At 36.7% G+C, this 17,647-nt stretch overlaps 1 protein-coding gene across 2 annotated transcripts in view; it reads right to left on the reverse strand.

Moving 5' to 3' along the window:
• Cse1 (chromosome segregation 1) overlaps positions 1 to 17,647 on the reverse strand; it is a 441,978-nt gene that overhangs the window by 340,684 nt on the left and 83,647 nt on the right. For both annotated transcript variants that reach the window (XM_090381796.1, XM_090381797.1), the window contains exons 5-6: positions 17,396 to 17,541; positions 12,693 to 12,783 (exon numbers count right to left, since the gene is read on the reverse strand). In XM_090381796.1, the coding sequence (XP_090237922.1) occupies positions 12,693 to 12,783; positions 17,396 to 17,541 (237 nt within the window). The remainder of the gene's footprint in view (positions 1 to 12,692; positions 12,784 to 17,395; positions 17,542 to 17,647) is intronic.

A 17,647-nucleotide genomic window follows, 5' to 3' on the forward strand; every position in this document is an offset into this window, starting at 1 on the left:
AAAGTCAGAAGCATCATCAATAAAATTAGTGAATTTGAACTACTGGGTAGGACAAGTAACACTGACATAATAGGGCTTACGGAAACGTGGTGCCACCTGGAAATAGGGCATGATGAGTTTCAGTATAGTATATACAATGTATTTAAGAAGGACAGGGTGCGATGAAAGCATTCCTGGATTTAGATGTTTTGTATGCTAGTATAGTATGAGATAGTTGGAAGCAAATGTATAATGAGAGGAAGAGTAATCCACAGACCAGATGATTATGAAGATTATTATGAGAGACTCTAAATGCAAATGAAATGGGCAAGTAAGCATGAATGTCTTATTATGGGTGATTTTAATTTGCCTCTAATTGATGGGAGCAAATGGGAAGGAAACTCGACGTGGACAAAATTTTAAAATCACTAGACAATCGTTATTTGTATCAACGTGTCAGGGAAAGTACTAGGGGAAAAGAATATTCTAGACCTGATCATCACCCATGAAGCAGATGACATAATAGGGCTGACAGTACAGGAACCAGTGCCAGGAAATAATCACAGAGTTCTATGGTGGGGGGGGGAGAGAGAGAGAGAGAGAGAGAGAGAGAGAGAGAGAGAGAGAGAGAGAGAGAGAGAGAGAGAGAGAGAGAGAGAGAGAGAGAGAGAGAGAGGTAGCAGTAGTTAAAGGCAAAGGAATGGATTATAATTTCAGGAAAGGAAATTACGGCAGCTTAAGGTGCTTCATAGCCTCTATTAACTGGGTAGATATTTCAGAGAGCAAATACAACTGAATTATGGTATACCTTTAAAACATTAACCACAAGTCTTGAAATGCACATATACCATTAAAAAAATACTCCACAATGAAGTTGCCAGATTACTTGAGTAGAAAAAGACGGCATGGAACGTTACAGAGCAAAACAAAAGGACCGAAGTCTATAATGGCTACAAACTAATCTGCAATAGTGCCAAAGAAAAGGTTAGCCTTGCACAGGCAGATTATGATAAATTGATGGCAAAGAGCCGGGATAAGGAATTCTTCATATATATAAATGCAAAGAAGAAAAGAACAAATCAGATCGGATCCTTATGCAATGGGCATGGGATGGTATTAGATACCCCAGCTGATGTTGCAGATGAATTCAACAGTTATTTTGCATTGATATTTACAGAACAAAAACCCTTTATGTCAATGAAAAATTATGGTAGTGAAGTTGAAAAATATGTAATTAATAATAATGAAATTTCACATGATTATTTAATGAAAAAACTTTCAAGCCTACAGGGGAGTAAAGCTCCTGGGGTTGATGGCATATACCCAATAATTTTAAGGGAGGAGCATTGGACCATTAAGGTTAATTATGAAAGCATCACTGGACTCAGGAGATTCCGCTGGATTGGAAAAGAACCAATGTATCGCCAATATATAAAGGCAGTTCTAAGAGTGTAGTGGGATATTAGTGACTGGTCAGTCTAACTTCAGTAGTAGGGAAAATCATGGCGGCAATGATCAAGGGTGGAATTCAGGATCATGAACCAGATGACATATGGAATTCTGAAAGGTATACAGCATGGTTTTGTAAAGGGAAAATCATGTTTAACAAATTTGGTTAGCTATTTTGACAGGGTCATTCATGAGCTGGATTTAGGGAATAATTTCGACATTGTTTATTTAGATTTCAGGAAAGCATTTGATTCAGTCCCACATCAGCAGTTACTTTATAAGCTGAAATAGGTTGGAATTACAGGAAAAATCCTTAGATGGATAGCACGATGGCTTCAGAGAAGGAGGCAGAGTGTGATAAATGGTTATCCTCAGATTGGGATAATGTAAGAAGTGGGGGTCCCCAGGATCAGCAGTGGGACCACTGCTGTGTTTGATTTTCTTAAATGACATCAATGCAGGGATAGAGGACGTGATGTCTAAACTTGCAGATGAAATTTTCACAGTTATGATTCTAGAACTAGGGGCCATAAATTCAAGTTATGGAGAGAGAAGTTTAGACTGGATTTCAGGAAGTTTTATTTTAGCCAGTGAGTTTAGTATTAGTATTAGTAGTAGAGGCATTTGATGCAAGAAAGCAAGCTTATGCATTAGCCAAAAAAAAAAAAAAAAAAAAAAAAAAACCCACTTCCACTTCACCCCTCTGTTCGTTCAAAATACCTGTCCAGCTGAGCCTTAAACTTATTTAGGCTATCAACCTCCACCACAAGGGATGGCAGTCTGTTCCACCAACCAACCACCCGCTGGCTAAAGGCAAATTTCCGCACGTCTATCCTACATCTGTCTTTCCTCAATTTGAATTTATGCCCTCTCTGGTGATTTTTCTGAGCTAGAGGAAGAATCCCATCAGCATTGAGCATGCTTAAACCATTCAAGGCTTTATACACCTCTATCAGATCACCTCGCTGGTGCCTAGTCTCCAGACACTGTAATTTGCAAAACTTAAGCCTTTCTTCGTAAGAGCACCCCTTTGTTCCATTCACTAATCTTGTTGTCCTTCTCTGTACTCGTTCCAGCAGCTCTACATCCTTCTTGAAATGAGGCCTCCAGACCTGTATACAGTACTCTAGGTGTGGCCTGACCATTGCCTTGTACAATGGAATAATCACCTCCTTATCCCTGCTGGAAAAATTCCTGTATATCAATGACAATACTCCATGAGCTACTCTTGCAGCCCGTCTGCACTGCTCAGAGAACTTCATATCTGCTTGCACAATCACCCCCAAGTCCCTTTCATTCTCTACCACTGTCAGTGTAGTACCACAGAGTTGATACGTTGCTCTGGGGTTGCTGTTTCCCATGTGTAGTACTTTACATTTGTCAATGTTAAACTTCATTTGCCACCTCTCAGCCCATCTGCTCAACCTTTCCAGATCCTGTTGCAGCAGTGTAGTGTCAGTAGTGTCCTTGACAACCCTGCCAACCTTTGTATCATCTGCAAACTTGGACATTAAGCTTGATATACCATCATCAATATCATTTATAAATACAGAAAACAATAATGGACCCAACACTGAGCCCTGAGGGACTCCACTAATAACATTAGTCCACGATGAGCAATAAATTGCTGGAATAAGTTACCTACGGGAGGAGGGAAATGCATAGATTGTCTATTTCCTTTTCTTTTATTATTTATTTTACATACATTTTTTTTTTTTTTTTTTTTGGCTGGTGCAGCATAAGACTTAGGTTTCCTTGCACCATATGGCCATTACTAATACTAATGCAAAGTATGTACAGTGAAACCTTTGCAAAGGAAGAAGAAGTGTCCACTATACAGAGACATCTGCTGTACAGAAGTAGCCAGTTTCGATAATTCAGAAAAATAAAATTCACTATGTTGCTTACCATTTTTACTGATTATCTTCATTTATTATTATAAATAAATAATTCTTTATGAAAAAATTATTTCTTCTTTTATGTATATAGGAGGCACACTGAATCTGATAGAAGTGATGCTGCATAAAATCTATATCTTTAATGACACCAAGATATACTGGAAACCTGTACACAAAATATTTCAAATTTGAAAATACACTATCAAGTGATGAAATTTTTGTGAAAACTGAGCATTTATAAGAATATCATTCTTTCATGGGAACTTGCACAAGATATTCACATGCAGCCATAAGGTACTCCCTTGCTGAGCAAAAGATCTCTTGTTTTCAATTTTCCACAACCTTGGCAGTAAAAATTCCTATGATGAAGTCAGAATCATCCTTCCAGCTTATTCTGCTATGGTAATCACTTTCCAAAATGGAAGATTTGAAAATCGTAGGTAAAATAAATTTGCACGTACATTCTCCAACACATCTAAGAATAATGAGCTCAAGCACCTGAATGTGAGGTATGCTGAATTAAAGAGCCATGTTTAGATTTTTGAACATTGCATAACATTTAAAAGAAACAAGCAAATTGCTTTATTCAAGCCAGAAGAGAGAAACACGAAGAGGTTTATCTGCAGAAGTGAGGATAACATGCCTAGACTTATTAGCTTATTTGGCCTGTTTAAGATGGTTCTCACTAGAAGTTTGTAATTCAGTTCTTCTTTTTAAAGCCAATCAATTTGTCCTTTTTCAAAACTTTTGGTATTGGTATTGTTATTTCTGGCACAAGGGCTACATTTGCACCTATCAGCGGGATGGAGATTACACATAGTGACTGTAAGAACAGTCAGAAACAATCACATAATTGTATCTGTTTAGAAATCAGAAAAATTCCAAGAGATTTGCCTCATTGTCTATGATATGGCAAAGTGTCAAAGGTTCTTCAGGATTTCGTAGAAAACTTGAGGCTTTTCGGGCATGAGTGTATAAGCATATATTCAACAAGAACATGCTTCATTGTGAGCAGTGAGTTACAGTTTGTACACTGCGGAGGATCATTTCCTGTGAGAAGAAAAAGACTTGTGAGCTAACTAACTGATTTGTGCTCTGGCTAGGATGGCGCCATCCTTTCTGTTTACATGGAAACCCATATCTGTGGTTCAAGTTTTATTTGAAGGAGCTTGCTATGCATTTCAACTTGCCATAAATGCATCTATTGTTCCTTACATATACTTGTTATATTGGATCTGTAGTCAATATATAGAATACAATATGACAATGCTTTGTTGGATGAATGTTTGGCTGCATAATCTGCACTTTCTTTCCCTGATATCCCAGTGCGGCCTCAACTCCAGCAAAAGATGACTACTTGCTGGTGTTGTTGGATATGCATCAGCTTAGTTTTTATGGTTTTCATTACAGGATGCATTGGTGAGGAGGAATTTTGTAAGGCTAAAAGTGCACTCTGTGAGTCTGTCCATCCTTTTTTGGATGGACAGATGGAGAATAATTTCTAGGGCAAGCTTGATGGTGCATATCTCAGCTGCATTCAGCAGGATCAATACAGAGATACGATTATACAGGAAGATGACTGCAGCACTGTGACTCCACTCTCACACTTTGATCCATCAGTTTTGTGTGTGAGTAGTATGGAGTTGTTGTATGTTCATATTTGCAAGGGAATGTTTCCTCAGTTTAGGAAATAACAGTGGAGAATCTGAACTGTTTGGATCTTGGAAGACTTTATCAAGATTATATTACAGTTTTGTGATAATACCTGCAATCTGATACCAGTAGTCTGAACAGCCCTGGGCTTATTTCTATAGTACATAGTGAACTGTGGATCCTTAAGTATTGGCCTAATGGGGTGGATAGGTAGACTTTGAATTTTGGCTGCATAGTTCAGAAGTAAGATCTTTCTCCTGAGGCTGAAGGGAAGTACATGGGCTACAACAAAGACTTTGTACTGGTGATGTTCTATAAGTGCCTATAGCAATCCTGAGGGCAGAATGTTGAATAGGGGCAAGCATGCGAGCACACTTTCCCTAGCAGAATCATACACTGGGGCACCGTAATCAAGGCGAGATCTGATTAGAGCTTTACACAAGTGAAGTAAGGTGTAATGATCTGCACTTCATGATGTCGAAGAAATAACACTGATTAAGTTCATTTTTTTTCTGGCAAGTAGCCCGTAGATGCTCAAGAGAGAAGTTCAATTTACTATCAAAAATAAGACCAAGGAGACAAACACTGTTCACAACTGTGATAGGATGATTCATTAAGTGTAACTCTGGATCTGGATGCATTTTCCACTTGTTAAAAAAAGTGAATGACACTAGATTTCTGATAAGATAGTCGTTATCCTTCTGTGTCATCCATAGCTCAATATTATTGAGATTTGCAGTTGCTTCTAAATGAAACTCATGTTCTGCGAACTGCAAGGGACAGTCAGATCATTGGCGTAGAGGTAAGAATTTAGTGTTGGGAATATTTTTGGTCATCTGATTTATTCCTATTGCAAATAAGGTTTCACTGAGAATAGAACCCAAGGGACTCCTTTCATATATGTTTGTGAAAGGAATTGCTGATAACGAACTTGAAAGGGGCCTATGCTGAAGGAAATGCTATATGAAATACAGTAAATGGCTTCTCAGGTCAAGAGAATGAAGATCTCTCAGGATACCAAAATGCATAGTGTCAAAGGATATTGAGGCATACCATGATGAGCTATTCATATTGGATAAACACATTCCTGATGTTTGTTTCAGCTTTGACCATGAGATTTAGGGAGGATAAATTTTTTTTGAAACCAAACTGATTATTGGATTTTTTTTTTTTTTTTTTTTTTGATTTGGTAGTTGTTGGCGCATCGGCTTCTGTGGCCATATTGCACCTCCCAAGGTTTTTGCAGTACTTTGATCCAAGCCCGAGGCGGGAATCGAACCCGCGACCTTTGGGTTGCCGGGTAGGTACTTTACCCACTCGGCTAGCCCGGTCGGCCCTGATTATTGGAGATCATATTTGGGAATCAAGATACCATGTCAGTCGATGGTGTATAATTTTTTTTTCTAAGGTTTTACTTAAGCAGCTGGAATGAGAGAAATGGGTCTGTAGTTGTGAGGAATAGAGTGGTCTTCCTCTGCTTTGGGTATTGCCAGTACATAGGAGTGATGATATAGGACTGGGGAATGAATGTTCAATGAAGATGCAATTCTAGAAGGTCAGCAGTGAGGACAGTGATTCATTATCTAAGTGTTGTAGCATTATGTAATATATTCCATCAGGGCCAGCAGCAATGTTCTTAGATGTGGATATGGCCTCTTGAAGTTCAGACATAGTAAGTGGTTGATTGTATGGTAAAGAGGATGTGGTTCTGAAATTCAGTTGGGATTTTTCACCTAAAGCTTTAATCTTTTGAAATAATATAACATATGTAGCAGAGTCAGACAAAGGTGAAAATACAATCCCTAGGGCTCTGGCAATCTCTTCAGGAGAAGACAGCTCCTGCCTATTCCAGCTGAAAAGCGGAGAGGATAATGAGGGTAATTTGCCTCATAATGAGGATAATGAGGGTAATAAAAAATTAAACTCATTTAATTATATTAAATGAATTTGCAAATTGAGCCCAAGAGTCTCTTTTCGTTTTCTTCCTGATGTGGCAGGCCTTGGCACTACGTTTCTTGAAATTTATAAGAATGGTGGTGTTAGGATGTTTGCAGAAGAGATTTCCATGCTCAGTTTTTTTTTTTTTTTTTTTTTCTTTTTTGACATTCTTACAATCCTCGTTCCACCAATAGTTTATGGTTCTATGGACACTTGTGATTGTGGGGTGGTAGTACATGCAGCTCCTAGAATTTGTTTTGTAATATGGTTGGCAACCATATCAATTGGACAAGATTCAATCTGATTATCAAAGGATACAAGAGAAGTGTACTTTGAACAATCTGCCATGGAAAATTCCCATTTTATAGTTTTCTGAAGTTATGGATTGTGCTGTTTGAATTTTAGAGATTAATCGGCAGTGATCACTGTACAGGTCGTCAAGAACTGTCCACTCAACAGTAGGAAAGATGATTGAAGAGCAGATAGACAGATCTACTGCAGGTTGTTCCTGTTGGATGTAAGTTGGTATTTGATAGGGCTCGGTTTTGTCTGTCAGTGAGCATTTCAATGCACAGTCCTCGTCCATCTGCATTCAGAGAATCCCACAGTGAATGGTATTCGCTAAAGTTTCCCAATAAACAGAAAGGAGTAACTGAAGAATAGGATCTTCAAGTTCATGAATGGTACAAGGGTGACTGGGCTGCAGGTAGATTGAAACAAGTATCAGAGTAATGCCAATCACTATACGCATAGCAACAGCTTCAATAGAAGTTTGTAAAGGAATGTGTTTGCAAAGGACTCTTGAATCTATGGGTACCCTTCTGTGAACATTATTTGTAACAGGTTTGTCTTGTTGAAAGAGTATAATTTTTTTTATCAAGGGTGACACCTAAGGTGTTAAATGTCTCCCATTAGCAGATTAAAATTGGATTATGATGCTTGTATTATCTCATGGATGTCGTCAATATTACTGTGAAATCCTCCGCAATTCCATGGATGATGTTTTTCATTGTTTGGATTTAAATGGAGGGGCTGAGTCTGTCTGCTTTTTCAAAGTATGTTTGAGGCAGTCAATTTTGATTTACTCCTTCTTTGGAAAAACAGGTCTTTCATCTATTTCATCTTCTGAATGGATCTCCAGAATGGTTTTGGTTTCTTCTTGACTGGAAATTTCATTGGCGTCTGTAAGGAAGGAGTCAGCATGCTGTGTGCTAATGGGATCTGGGTTCTCTGCTTGGACGGGTTTTACAAGAGTTGTATGGGTGGCAGGCAGTATCATGACTGGTGTGTTGTTAGATCTATTTGAAGGCTGTTTTGAGGACTGAGGTACAGAAAAGAGCAAAGATCGAACCTATTTGGAAATAGAGATGCGTGGCTGAATTGATGTACTGGTCTGAAAGGATATTGAATGAAATATGAGAGGCTTCAGAATACATGTCTTGGTATCTGTTGTTGAAATTGCTTTCTTGCTACAAATGAAACTTTCTTTTCTATATTGTATTTCTAGATTTTTTTTTTTTTTTTTTTTTTTTTTCATATTTCCACTGTTCACAAGCAATAGAAAAGGCTGGATGATTGATTGCCTTTACAATTGGGGCAAATTAAGACTGGGATTTACAATCAGCCTGGGCATACTCCTTTGATCCATAGTTAGGGATACTACATCACTTTGACAGATTGTTTGAGAGTGTCTGAATCTCACATTTATAACATTTTACTGGGTTCGGGTTAAACGGGCAAATATAGAAGTCCAAATACCCATCTTTCACAGATGAAGTAGGTTTGAGGAATTAAATGTCAGTATGATACTTCGCATTGAGTAACCTCACCACCTTTCTTCAGCATTAAAAAATATATAATAATAATAATAATAATAAGTCAACCACAATGGGATATAGCTTGAAAAATCCTTGATTACTACCATCTATAGCAATCGAAAATAGCCCATTTTTCAGAGCCCGTACTAAATCTTTCCCTATCCATGCAATTTCACTAACAATGCATATTGTATATTTTGCTGTTTTGCTATGGGGAACATATTTCTGAACAACACACCTGCATGATTAACACAACTTGGTGGAAGATTACGTTCTGCAACAAAAGATGCCAATAAACATTCAGCATGTATGACATTGTCACCATGAAATGAAACATTTTTACATTTCTTTCTATGCACCAAATGCTGTGTTTATGCTTATTTGTTTGCAAATGTCTGATTATGTCACATTCCCCACTTCTTGAAACTGAAAAAATCACATCTGCATACAGTACACAAGGCTACTTGTGTACTGTATGCAGATGTGAAAAATTTGAAAAATGTGTTACCATTTTTCAAATTTTATAACACATGAAAAACTTGCATAAATGTCTTCAAAATTTGATGTATTTTGAGGCACTTACCAAAAGACATTGTTAAATAGCTTTACATTGAAATTACATTACATTGAAATGAAATAACTGCACAAATGGCGTGTTTTTATTTATAAACCTAAAATAGCACACTCCGACAGCCAATTTGTTAACAAAAATAAGAAGGAATTTGTAAAAATAAAAATGATGGAATAAAAACTGAGTTTTTGAAAAAAGATGGAGAAACTCTATCATCAACTATATTATAATGATGAGATGGAGAGGAGTCAAGTTGAATAAAAAAAAGATGAAGTCTGTTGCAAATCCGGAGAGTTTACAGCTATGCAAACATTATCTAGGAACATTAAGACAGCATGGAAATAATTATTAAAAATGAAAATAAAAAGAGATTATATAAAGCAAGAAGTGTGGTAAACTAGTCACCAAATCCATTTGAGCAAACATGAAATTAGTCAAAAGACAATGTGCTGTTAATAAAAGTTTTTAAACCTATGGAAATGTAACCTGGTAAAAAAATAATGCCACTAATCAAAATTAGAATCTGCAGAAATGATAGTTTTAAGGGGGGGGGGGGGGAGCAGATAAAAGAAATGGCAAGACCACATACAGTAATTTGATAATCTTTATTAATTCAATATTGGATCATTAAAATGTGATGCATTATGAAGTTGCTATCATTTCCTTACTAATGATATTGAGTTTTATATGTATTTCAGTACTGATAATTTAAAATATGTCTATAATGAAACTGAAAGTATGAAATGAGCCCTGAGACTTGTGAATTGCTTGTCTAATTCGAAAAGACTACCACAACAACCCACATTAAACATGATTACAATGAAACTGAATGGAACTATGATGAAAATTTGCAACTGTTCAATAAATACAATAGGCAAGTGAATTATTTTATATTTCTATCTACCTCTCCACAAAACTTGTTTTAGGAATTAGGGGGAATTCAAATACAGTCAGTCCTCGTATAGCACGGTAGTTGAGTCTTAGAAACCCTCGTGCAATGCAAAATCATGCAATATAAACAACAGGCCCTATGGGAAATATAGGGTTAGGTGCTGACCACCCAAGATTGAACACACATTTGTAACCAAAACATTACCAAACACAAATAATCGTAATAAAATACATAAGTATTTTATTACGACTATTACGTAATAAAATATTGCTGGTGCTTTTGCTTCTATCGTAAGCAAACTTGTTTTTGTTTGATTTTCTATCGAAACAGATGACAGCCGTTCCATCTCTTCCAATTCTTTGTGTCTTGATCTAATGGATTTTAATTACACTTTGAGTTGTTCCTTGTTCCTGCTATGAAAGTTGTTTTTATGCATCTTTCTAATTCTTGGTGTTGCCTCATTTAGGCCTGTAGCACATGCAATATCACATGGTCTTTCATTTCGCTCAAAGCGTTTCACAATTACATATTTTTTCTCTATCGACAGAGGCGGACTGGCCATAAGCCTTACCAGGGGAACTCCAGAGGCCGGTGTGATTTTGGCCATAAACCATAGTATGAGGCCAATACAAATTTTCCCGGGTAAGAATTTTTGACCCAGTCCGCCTCTGTTTATCGATATTGCTTTTCTTTTTCTCTCTGAATCTGCAGTGTCTTCACCAGGACGCTTCCTTTTCACACCTTTTAAGTATTTTACTAATTTTTAGGGAATAAAGCACAATTACAAAATGAGGAGGCATGCTTGATACACATAAACAAAGCTGCGCGCATGTAGCAACTGAATAAACAAGACCGTAAAGGCAGAGATACACCATTAAACACCTCACGTTTTACTGAAGCACATTTCTGGGGGTTACTACCATAAAACAATAAAAACAATTTCCAGTTGTGTTTCTGCCAGTGGAATCTGTTATAAACTGGTAGTAAACTCGATCTAATTGCATTTGCGATAATACCGATAGCTGGAATTGTGTGGGTTTTTACCTTATTATGGTGAAATGTGTTTCCCTTTCACTAATATAAAAAAACAAATACATTTTCAGAATCTTCTCTTCATTCCTATCATGTTGCGTTCGGTTGAGGTGATTCCGCGTTCGACTGTCATTTCTTGTAAACATAAAGGCGAATCGTGCATAAACGAATTTGGTTTGTGTTATACACGATATCGTTCCCCTATTTATAAATCGTGTATGATCGAATTCGTGCAGTGTAAACACGTGTAATACAAGGACTGACTGTACCTCTAAATCATACTGTTGGCATACATAATACATTTTGTTCACACTACTATATTTCTCAATTTCTTGCACACAATAACAAAGATTGCCAAGGTTTGCTTTTGCTGCCATAACACCAGTAGTCATTCAATTCAATATATATGAGCTGCACATTAAAACAAGAGAGCTATGTTGTTTATTATGTATACTTGCACTTACCTGCTAAAAGAAGAGAGCATCCAATTCTGGGATATTATTTGCTATTTAATATTTATAATCCATGCAAAAAGGTGACATTCCTCTCTTTTGATGCTATCACTTAACCAGTGAACTATGTAAGCTAGTCTCAGAGCTTACATGAACCAGTGACCAGCCTGGCTTATAAACCAGCTGAGAGTGAAGAGACAAATTGATACAACTGGAAAAATATACATTTGCTTACAGTTGTAAAATTTTACCTTGGTTGTGAGGAATTAAATTACTTTTTGTGTGTACATATTAAGTTTCTATTTGTATAAGAGATTAACCATGGAAGCTGTTCAGCATACCTTCACTAACAGAAGCCACTCACTAGCTTATGGAAAGCCAGTAGCTTCAAAACAACTGCCCTGATGGTGTCCCAGATTTATAACTATATATAGCAGATTCACCTGTTCAGGTGAAGCTAAGCAACTTAAAAACATAGCTGCAATTTATGTTGAACCATGGATAACAGCAGTTGTCTCTAAGTTGAATATAACCCAAGACTTAGAACTGAGTATTGGTCTTCACTGGGAGAACTGTGATCTCCATGACTGAAAACTGAATGCAGTAAAGTGTACAAATTTATTTGATTTCAACTTCTGCATTGAAATATCTCCCCAATGGAATCCTATAGTATTAAAATAAATCTCTCTAATCTGGCAACAGAAACTGAACAAGAATTTTTCCAATAGGACACTAGTTGTACAGCCACTATGCTGTCATGGAAATAACACATTTAAGCAATGAACAGTTACAGAAAGAATGCAAGTGAGAAACAACCATTATTTACACTAAATAAAGGAACTACACTGAAAAAAACATAGTTGCATATCATAACTATAATCGCTTCCCAAATGATGCTTCTTAAATTCCTAAGTTTTGTATATCAAAAAAAATTCAGCTGATTACTCTTCCCGTGCAAATAACGGAAAGGAAAAAAAAAAAAAAAAACCATAAATAAATATAAATACATACCACAAATAAATCTGTCAGTGGTTTGGCAAAGTTATCAAGAACAAACTTTATCTCAGTCCACAGCTCTTGTGACTTGAACTCATAGCGATACCTGTAACAAATAAGAACCAAATAAAAGAAACCATAGACAGATTACAAATAAATTTTAAATTCACTTACCGAACTTTTTCATGTGCATTTTCATTCTACAACTTGTGCTTTTTACTCATATCCACAACACACTTTCAACTTCCAAGGTATGAACTAATTAATGTTCAGTACTTGATTTCAAGTTCTTAAAATAAAAGTGCTTCCTTTTTTACACTTACATAGGAATCCGTCATTATACGCAATCTCACTTTACGCGTTTTTGCTATAAGGCAATTTCAAAAAAAAAAAAAAAAAAAACTAGTCTCAATCACGACGTGCCTACATCTATGAATCAATCACTGTACACATGAATCTATGATCCAACCATTGTGTGCATGCTGTAAGCACAGGGTGTTCAGTCTCTATCCAACTGTAGAATCAGGAGCATCACAAGTGGTACTTTGGCTTCTTAAATTTGCACAATGTGTTACATGTAATGCAGCTTAAAATCAACCCCATAAAAAATGTAAAACCAGAAACTGAAGTGCTGCCAGCAGCAAAAAACAAAGGAAATCTATAACCTTTGGGGAAAAAATTAGATACGATTAAGAGGTATGAATGTAATGAACAGACCGCTAACATAGCCAGAGCCAAAGGAATCTCCGAATTGCCATTAAGAACAATAAGAAATCAAATTGAGAAAATTAAAGAGAGAGTTGTAAAAGTGCAACGAGAATGACAGCTAATAAGCTCACACAAAAGGCCACCACTTATGGAGAAATTAGAAAGGACACTGGCTCAATGGATTGAACACCAAAAGCAAAGTGCTACTCCTATATCCATCAGTATTAACCAGACTAAAGGAGAAAATTTTCTTGAGGACTTGAATGCTACAAACCCAATCTGAAAGTGCAAACCTTTGTAGCAAGTGCTGGGTGATTTGAACATTTTAAGGGAATGATATGGATTCCATAACCTTAAGCTAACAGGTGAGGCTGCAGCAGCTGGTTCGGTTCTGCTGAAAACTTTTCATCACAACTCTGAGCGACATTTGAAGACGATGGTTATTTTCCTCAGCAAGTGTTCAACGTGGACAAAGCAGGGTTGTTCTGGGAGTGCATGCCAAGCAGAACATTTGTCTCTGTGCAATCAAAGACAGCTCCAGGCTTTAAAACCTCAAAGGATTGTCTTACATTGCTGTCGGGAGGGAATGAATCTGATGATCATAAAAATAAAACTCCTCGTGATTTATCACTCCGAAAACCCACAGGAACTGAAGTGTTATTCTAAGGAGCATTTTAGATTTGTATGGTGGTCTAAAAAGAAAGCTTGGATTACAGCAGCTGTCTTTAAATCCTACTTTTCCAATGAACTCTGTTGTGACTTGAAGGTTTACTGCGAGAGTAAGCATGCCCTTTAAAATTCTTCTCTTCCTGGATAATGCACCTCCCTAAGTATCGTTGATGTTGAAGTAAACATTAATGTTATGTTCCTGTCACCAAATATTACATCCCTTATCCAACCTATGGATCAAGGCATCATTGCAACTTTCAAAAGTTATCTGTGAAGGACATTTACCCATATGGTTAAAGATATCAATGATAAAGATCAACTTTCTGTGGAAGATTTTTGAAAGAACTATAACATAAAGAAAGCGAGTGACAACGTTGGAGATGCATGGGCATAAGTTTCACAGTTTTGCATGCAGGGAGTTTAGAAAGAGATTTGACCTGATGTCACTGACCTGCGTGACTTTGATCCGGAAGTTTTGAACTTTCCAATTCAATGCGTGACAATGTTGCCAGTGCAAGGAGAGTTGGGTTTGAATTTGTCGGTTAGGCCAACATGGATGAGTTGCTTCAATCCCACACAGGGGACCTCACCAATAAGGATTTTCATGAATTGGAGAAAGACTTAATAAAGAATGATGACCCCTCTGTTGTTGAACCTATTAAATACCTTTCAACAAAGAAATGGCTGAATATTTAAGCACACTGACAATGCCATTAGTATTATTAATAAGAATAATCCTAACAGAGAGAGAGAAGCACTAATGTTTCTAGTGATTCAGAATTCTTTGGCTTGCTAAAAAGAACTCTACAGGGAGAGAAAAAAATGCTACCCATCAGCTCTCTCTCGTCCATTTCTTCAACAGAGCTGAAAATCGTCAGTCTCAGTCCACCGACTTAGGGCCTGTATCAGTATCAGCTGATTCACCATCCAATTAATTTAATTGTTTCAATATACTAATTAAAGAAAATATAATGCATTTCTTTCTAAATTTTAGATAGTTATTTTTCATTTTGGAATGCATCCCTATCTCACCCAAGTAAAAGCAAATTCACTTTAACACATTCACTGCCGATCATGTGCCAGCGCATGTTGTGCAGATGATAGTTTAGCAGGCCCATTGCACCCAAAAAGAAGAAAAGTGCATATAAAAAATCCCTTATAGATGAAGAAATTGCAAAAATGTTGGAAGAGTTATCTGACGTATATCGCAGTGACGTCAGTTATGACGATGATGAAGATTTTATTCCTCCAAAAGACGCTTCGGATTTGGAAAGTGTAGATGAAGAAGATATTGTGGAAGAGGCTACATTTCCACAGCAGGATTCCGGTGAGTTGGAAAAAACGTCATGTGGGAAAATGACATGACATCGATGAAACAGTTTCGTTTTACAAAATCCGAGCCTTTGCTGCAACCCGTGTCAGGTGATAATCCTATAGATTACTTTAGTTATTTATTGATCGACAATATCTTGGATGAAATAATTATACAAACAAATGTTTATGCTCGTGAGATACTTCTTCCCCAAGAAAATAAAGAACATTCTCGAATAAATGCATGGAAGGACATCACTAGAGATGAAATGCTGGTATTTTTTGGATTGATTTTACATATGGGAACCATTCGACTGAACCGCATAGAAGATTATTGGAAAACAGATACACTGTTTGGATTACATGTGTTCGCCGATAACATGAGCAGGAATCGTTTCTTATTATTATTGCAGGCTTTGCATTTTGCAAAAAATCCAGAAAAGAAAGAGGTATGTCCACAGGATTGCCTATATAAAATTCGAAAAATGGTGAGTCTGTTCAATGCACAAATGTCGGAAATATATTATCCAGGACGTGAAATTAGCTTAGATGAGTCTACGATATTGTGGCAGGGAAGGCTTGTTTTTCGACAGTACATTCAAAACAAACGCCATAAGTACGGCATCAAGTTATATATGATCACAACACCTACTGGCATGGTTATCAAATTTCAAGTATATACCGGTATGTTGGATGATTCTGGTGGAAAAGGACATGCACAAAAAGTCGTCATGAACTTACTTGATGGGATGTTAGATGTCAGGCATAGCATATTTATGAACAATTATTACAATAGCTATGAACTCGCTAAGTGTCTCGCTGACAGACAAACCCATTGTACTGCAACAATCAGAAGTAATAGGAAAACATTTCCGAAAGAGGTTTGAGAAAAAAAGCTGAAGAAAGGGGAAACTTTATCAAGGTGTGCCCGTGGTGTAATGATTGTTGAGTGGAAGGACAGAAGAGATGTCAGTTACATATCTACAGAATACCAAAATGATATGGTGGAAATGCAGAACAAACGAGGCGAACTGAAATCAAAACCATTGCCTATAATTGAATATAATAGGTTTATGTCAGGCATTGACAAGCAAAATCAAATGCTTGCCTATTATCCTTGCGAAAGGAAAACCATTAGGTGGCCTACAAAAATATTTATGCATATTTTGCAACTAATAATGATGAATGCACACCATATTTATACTAAATATTCACATAACAAGATGCAACTTTATGACTTCCGTTTATCAGTGATCAGATCTTTATTGAAACAGCCACGTGATCTCCCTCGTACTGTGCATGATGTACCTGAACAGGAACATGTGCTCGAACCGTGGGAAGAAAGAAAAGGTGGGAAGATATTGAGGAAGCAATGCAAACGTTGCTATTCCGAAGGGAAACGTAAGGATACAATCTATATCTGCAATGTTTGTGAAGGATCACCCGGCTATTGCTTAGATTGTGCGAACATTATACATAAGTAACATTCTTACACATAGTATTTGTAATCTGTATTGGTTTGGTATGAAATAATACGCATTTCTTAATATTACCATGTTTTTTGTTTTATTATTTACATACTATATTATTATGTTTTTGTGTCGAACCAGCGCGTGATGTGGCATTTATAGCCTCTAGTTCCTATCACACGCTGGCGCGTGAATCTCAAAATCTTTTGGAAACTGCTTATACGACACTTGAATATTGATATGGTATACCTAATAATACCTTATTACCAATTTTCAAGCTTTTTTCGTTATGGAAACACAGTCGGCTTCTGGCAACAGTCTCCTCCTTCTATGATGCGCTATTGACGATAGCATGCTGACTCATGACCGGCAGCGAACGTGTTAAGCAGTGATTTCTCATAACCAATTAATTACGTAATGTGAAGGATCTCAGTAATTATTCAAAAATTAATATTAAAAAAATCAATATGTTAATAAAAAATGATTTATTAGAAATTTTTTAAAACTATTTTAAAGGAATAAGTTTAAAAATTTGCTAAACATAGAATGCAACAATGTTACCTCTTAAACAGAGAATGTGCAGTTTGTAAAATGCCATTGATAACGTGAAAATCACCACTCTGGAAATGGGAGATTAATTCCTGCAACAAATTTGGCCATTTTGCTGGAAAATCCTCTCTTCCGATAATGCTGACTGCATCACTCAGCTAAGAAAAAATTAAAAATATGTAATGAACAAACATATATATATTTCAAAGGGAGAGGGAAAGACTGATGAACAATTTGGAAAAACTTTCACTGTATAAACATACA

Source organism: Mastigoproctus giganteus, chromosome 9, assembly GCF_048544385.1.
Source record: "Mastigoproctus giganteus isolate SK-2022 chromosome 9, ASM4854438v1, whole genome shotgun sequence".
Classification (NCBI taxonomy): Eukaryota; Metazoa; Arthropoda; class Arachnida; order Uropygi; family Thelyphonidae; genus Mastigoproctus; species Mastigoproctus giganteus.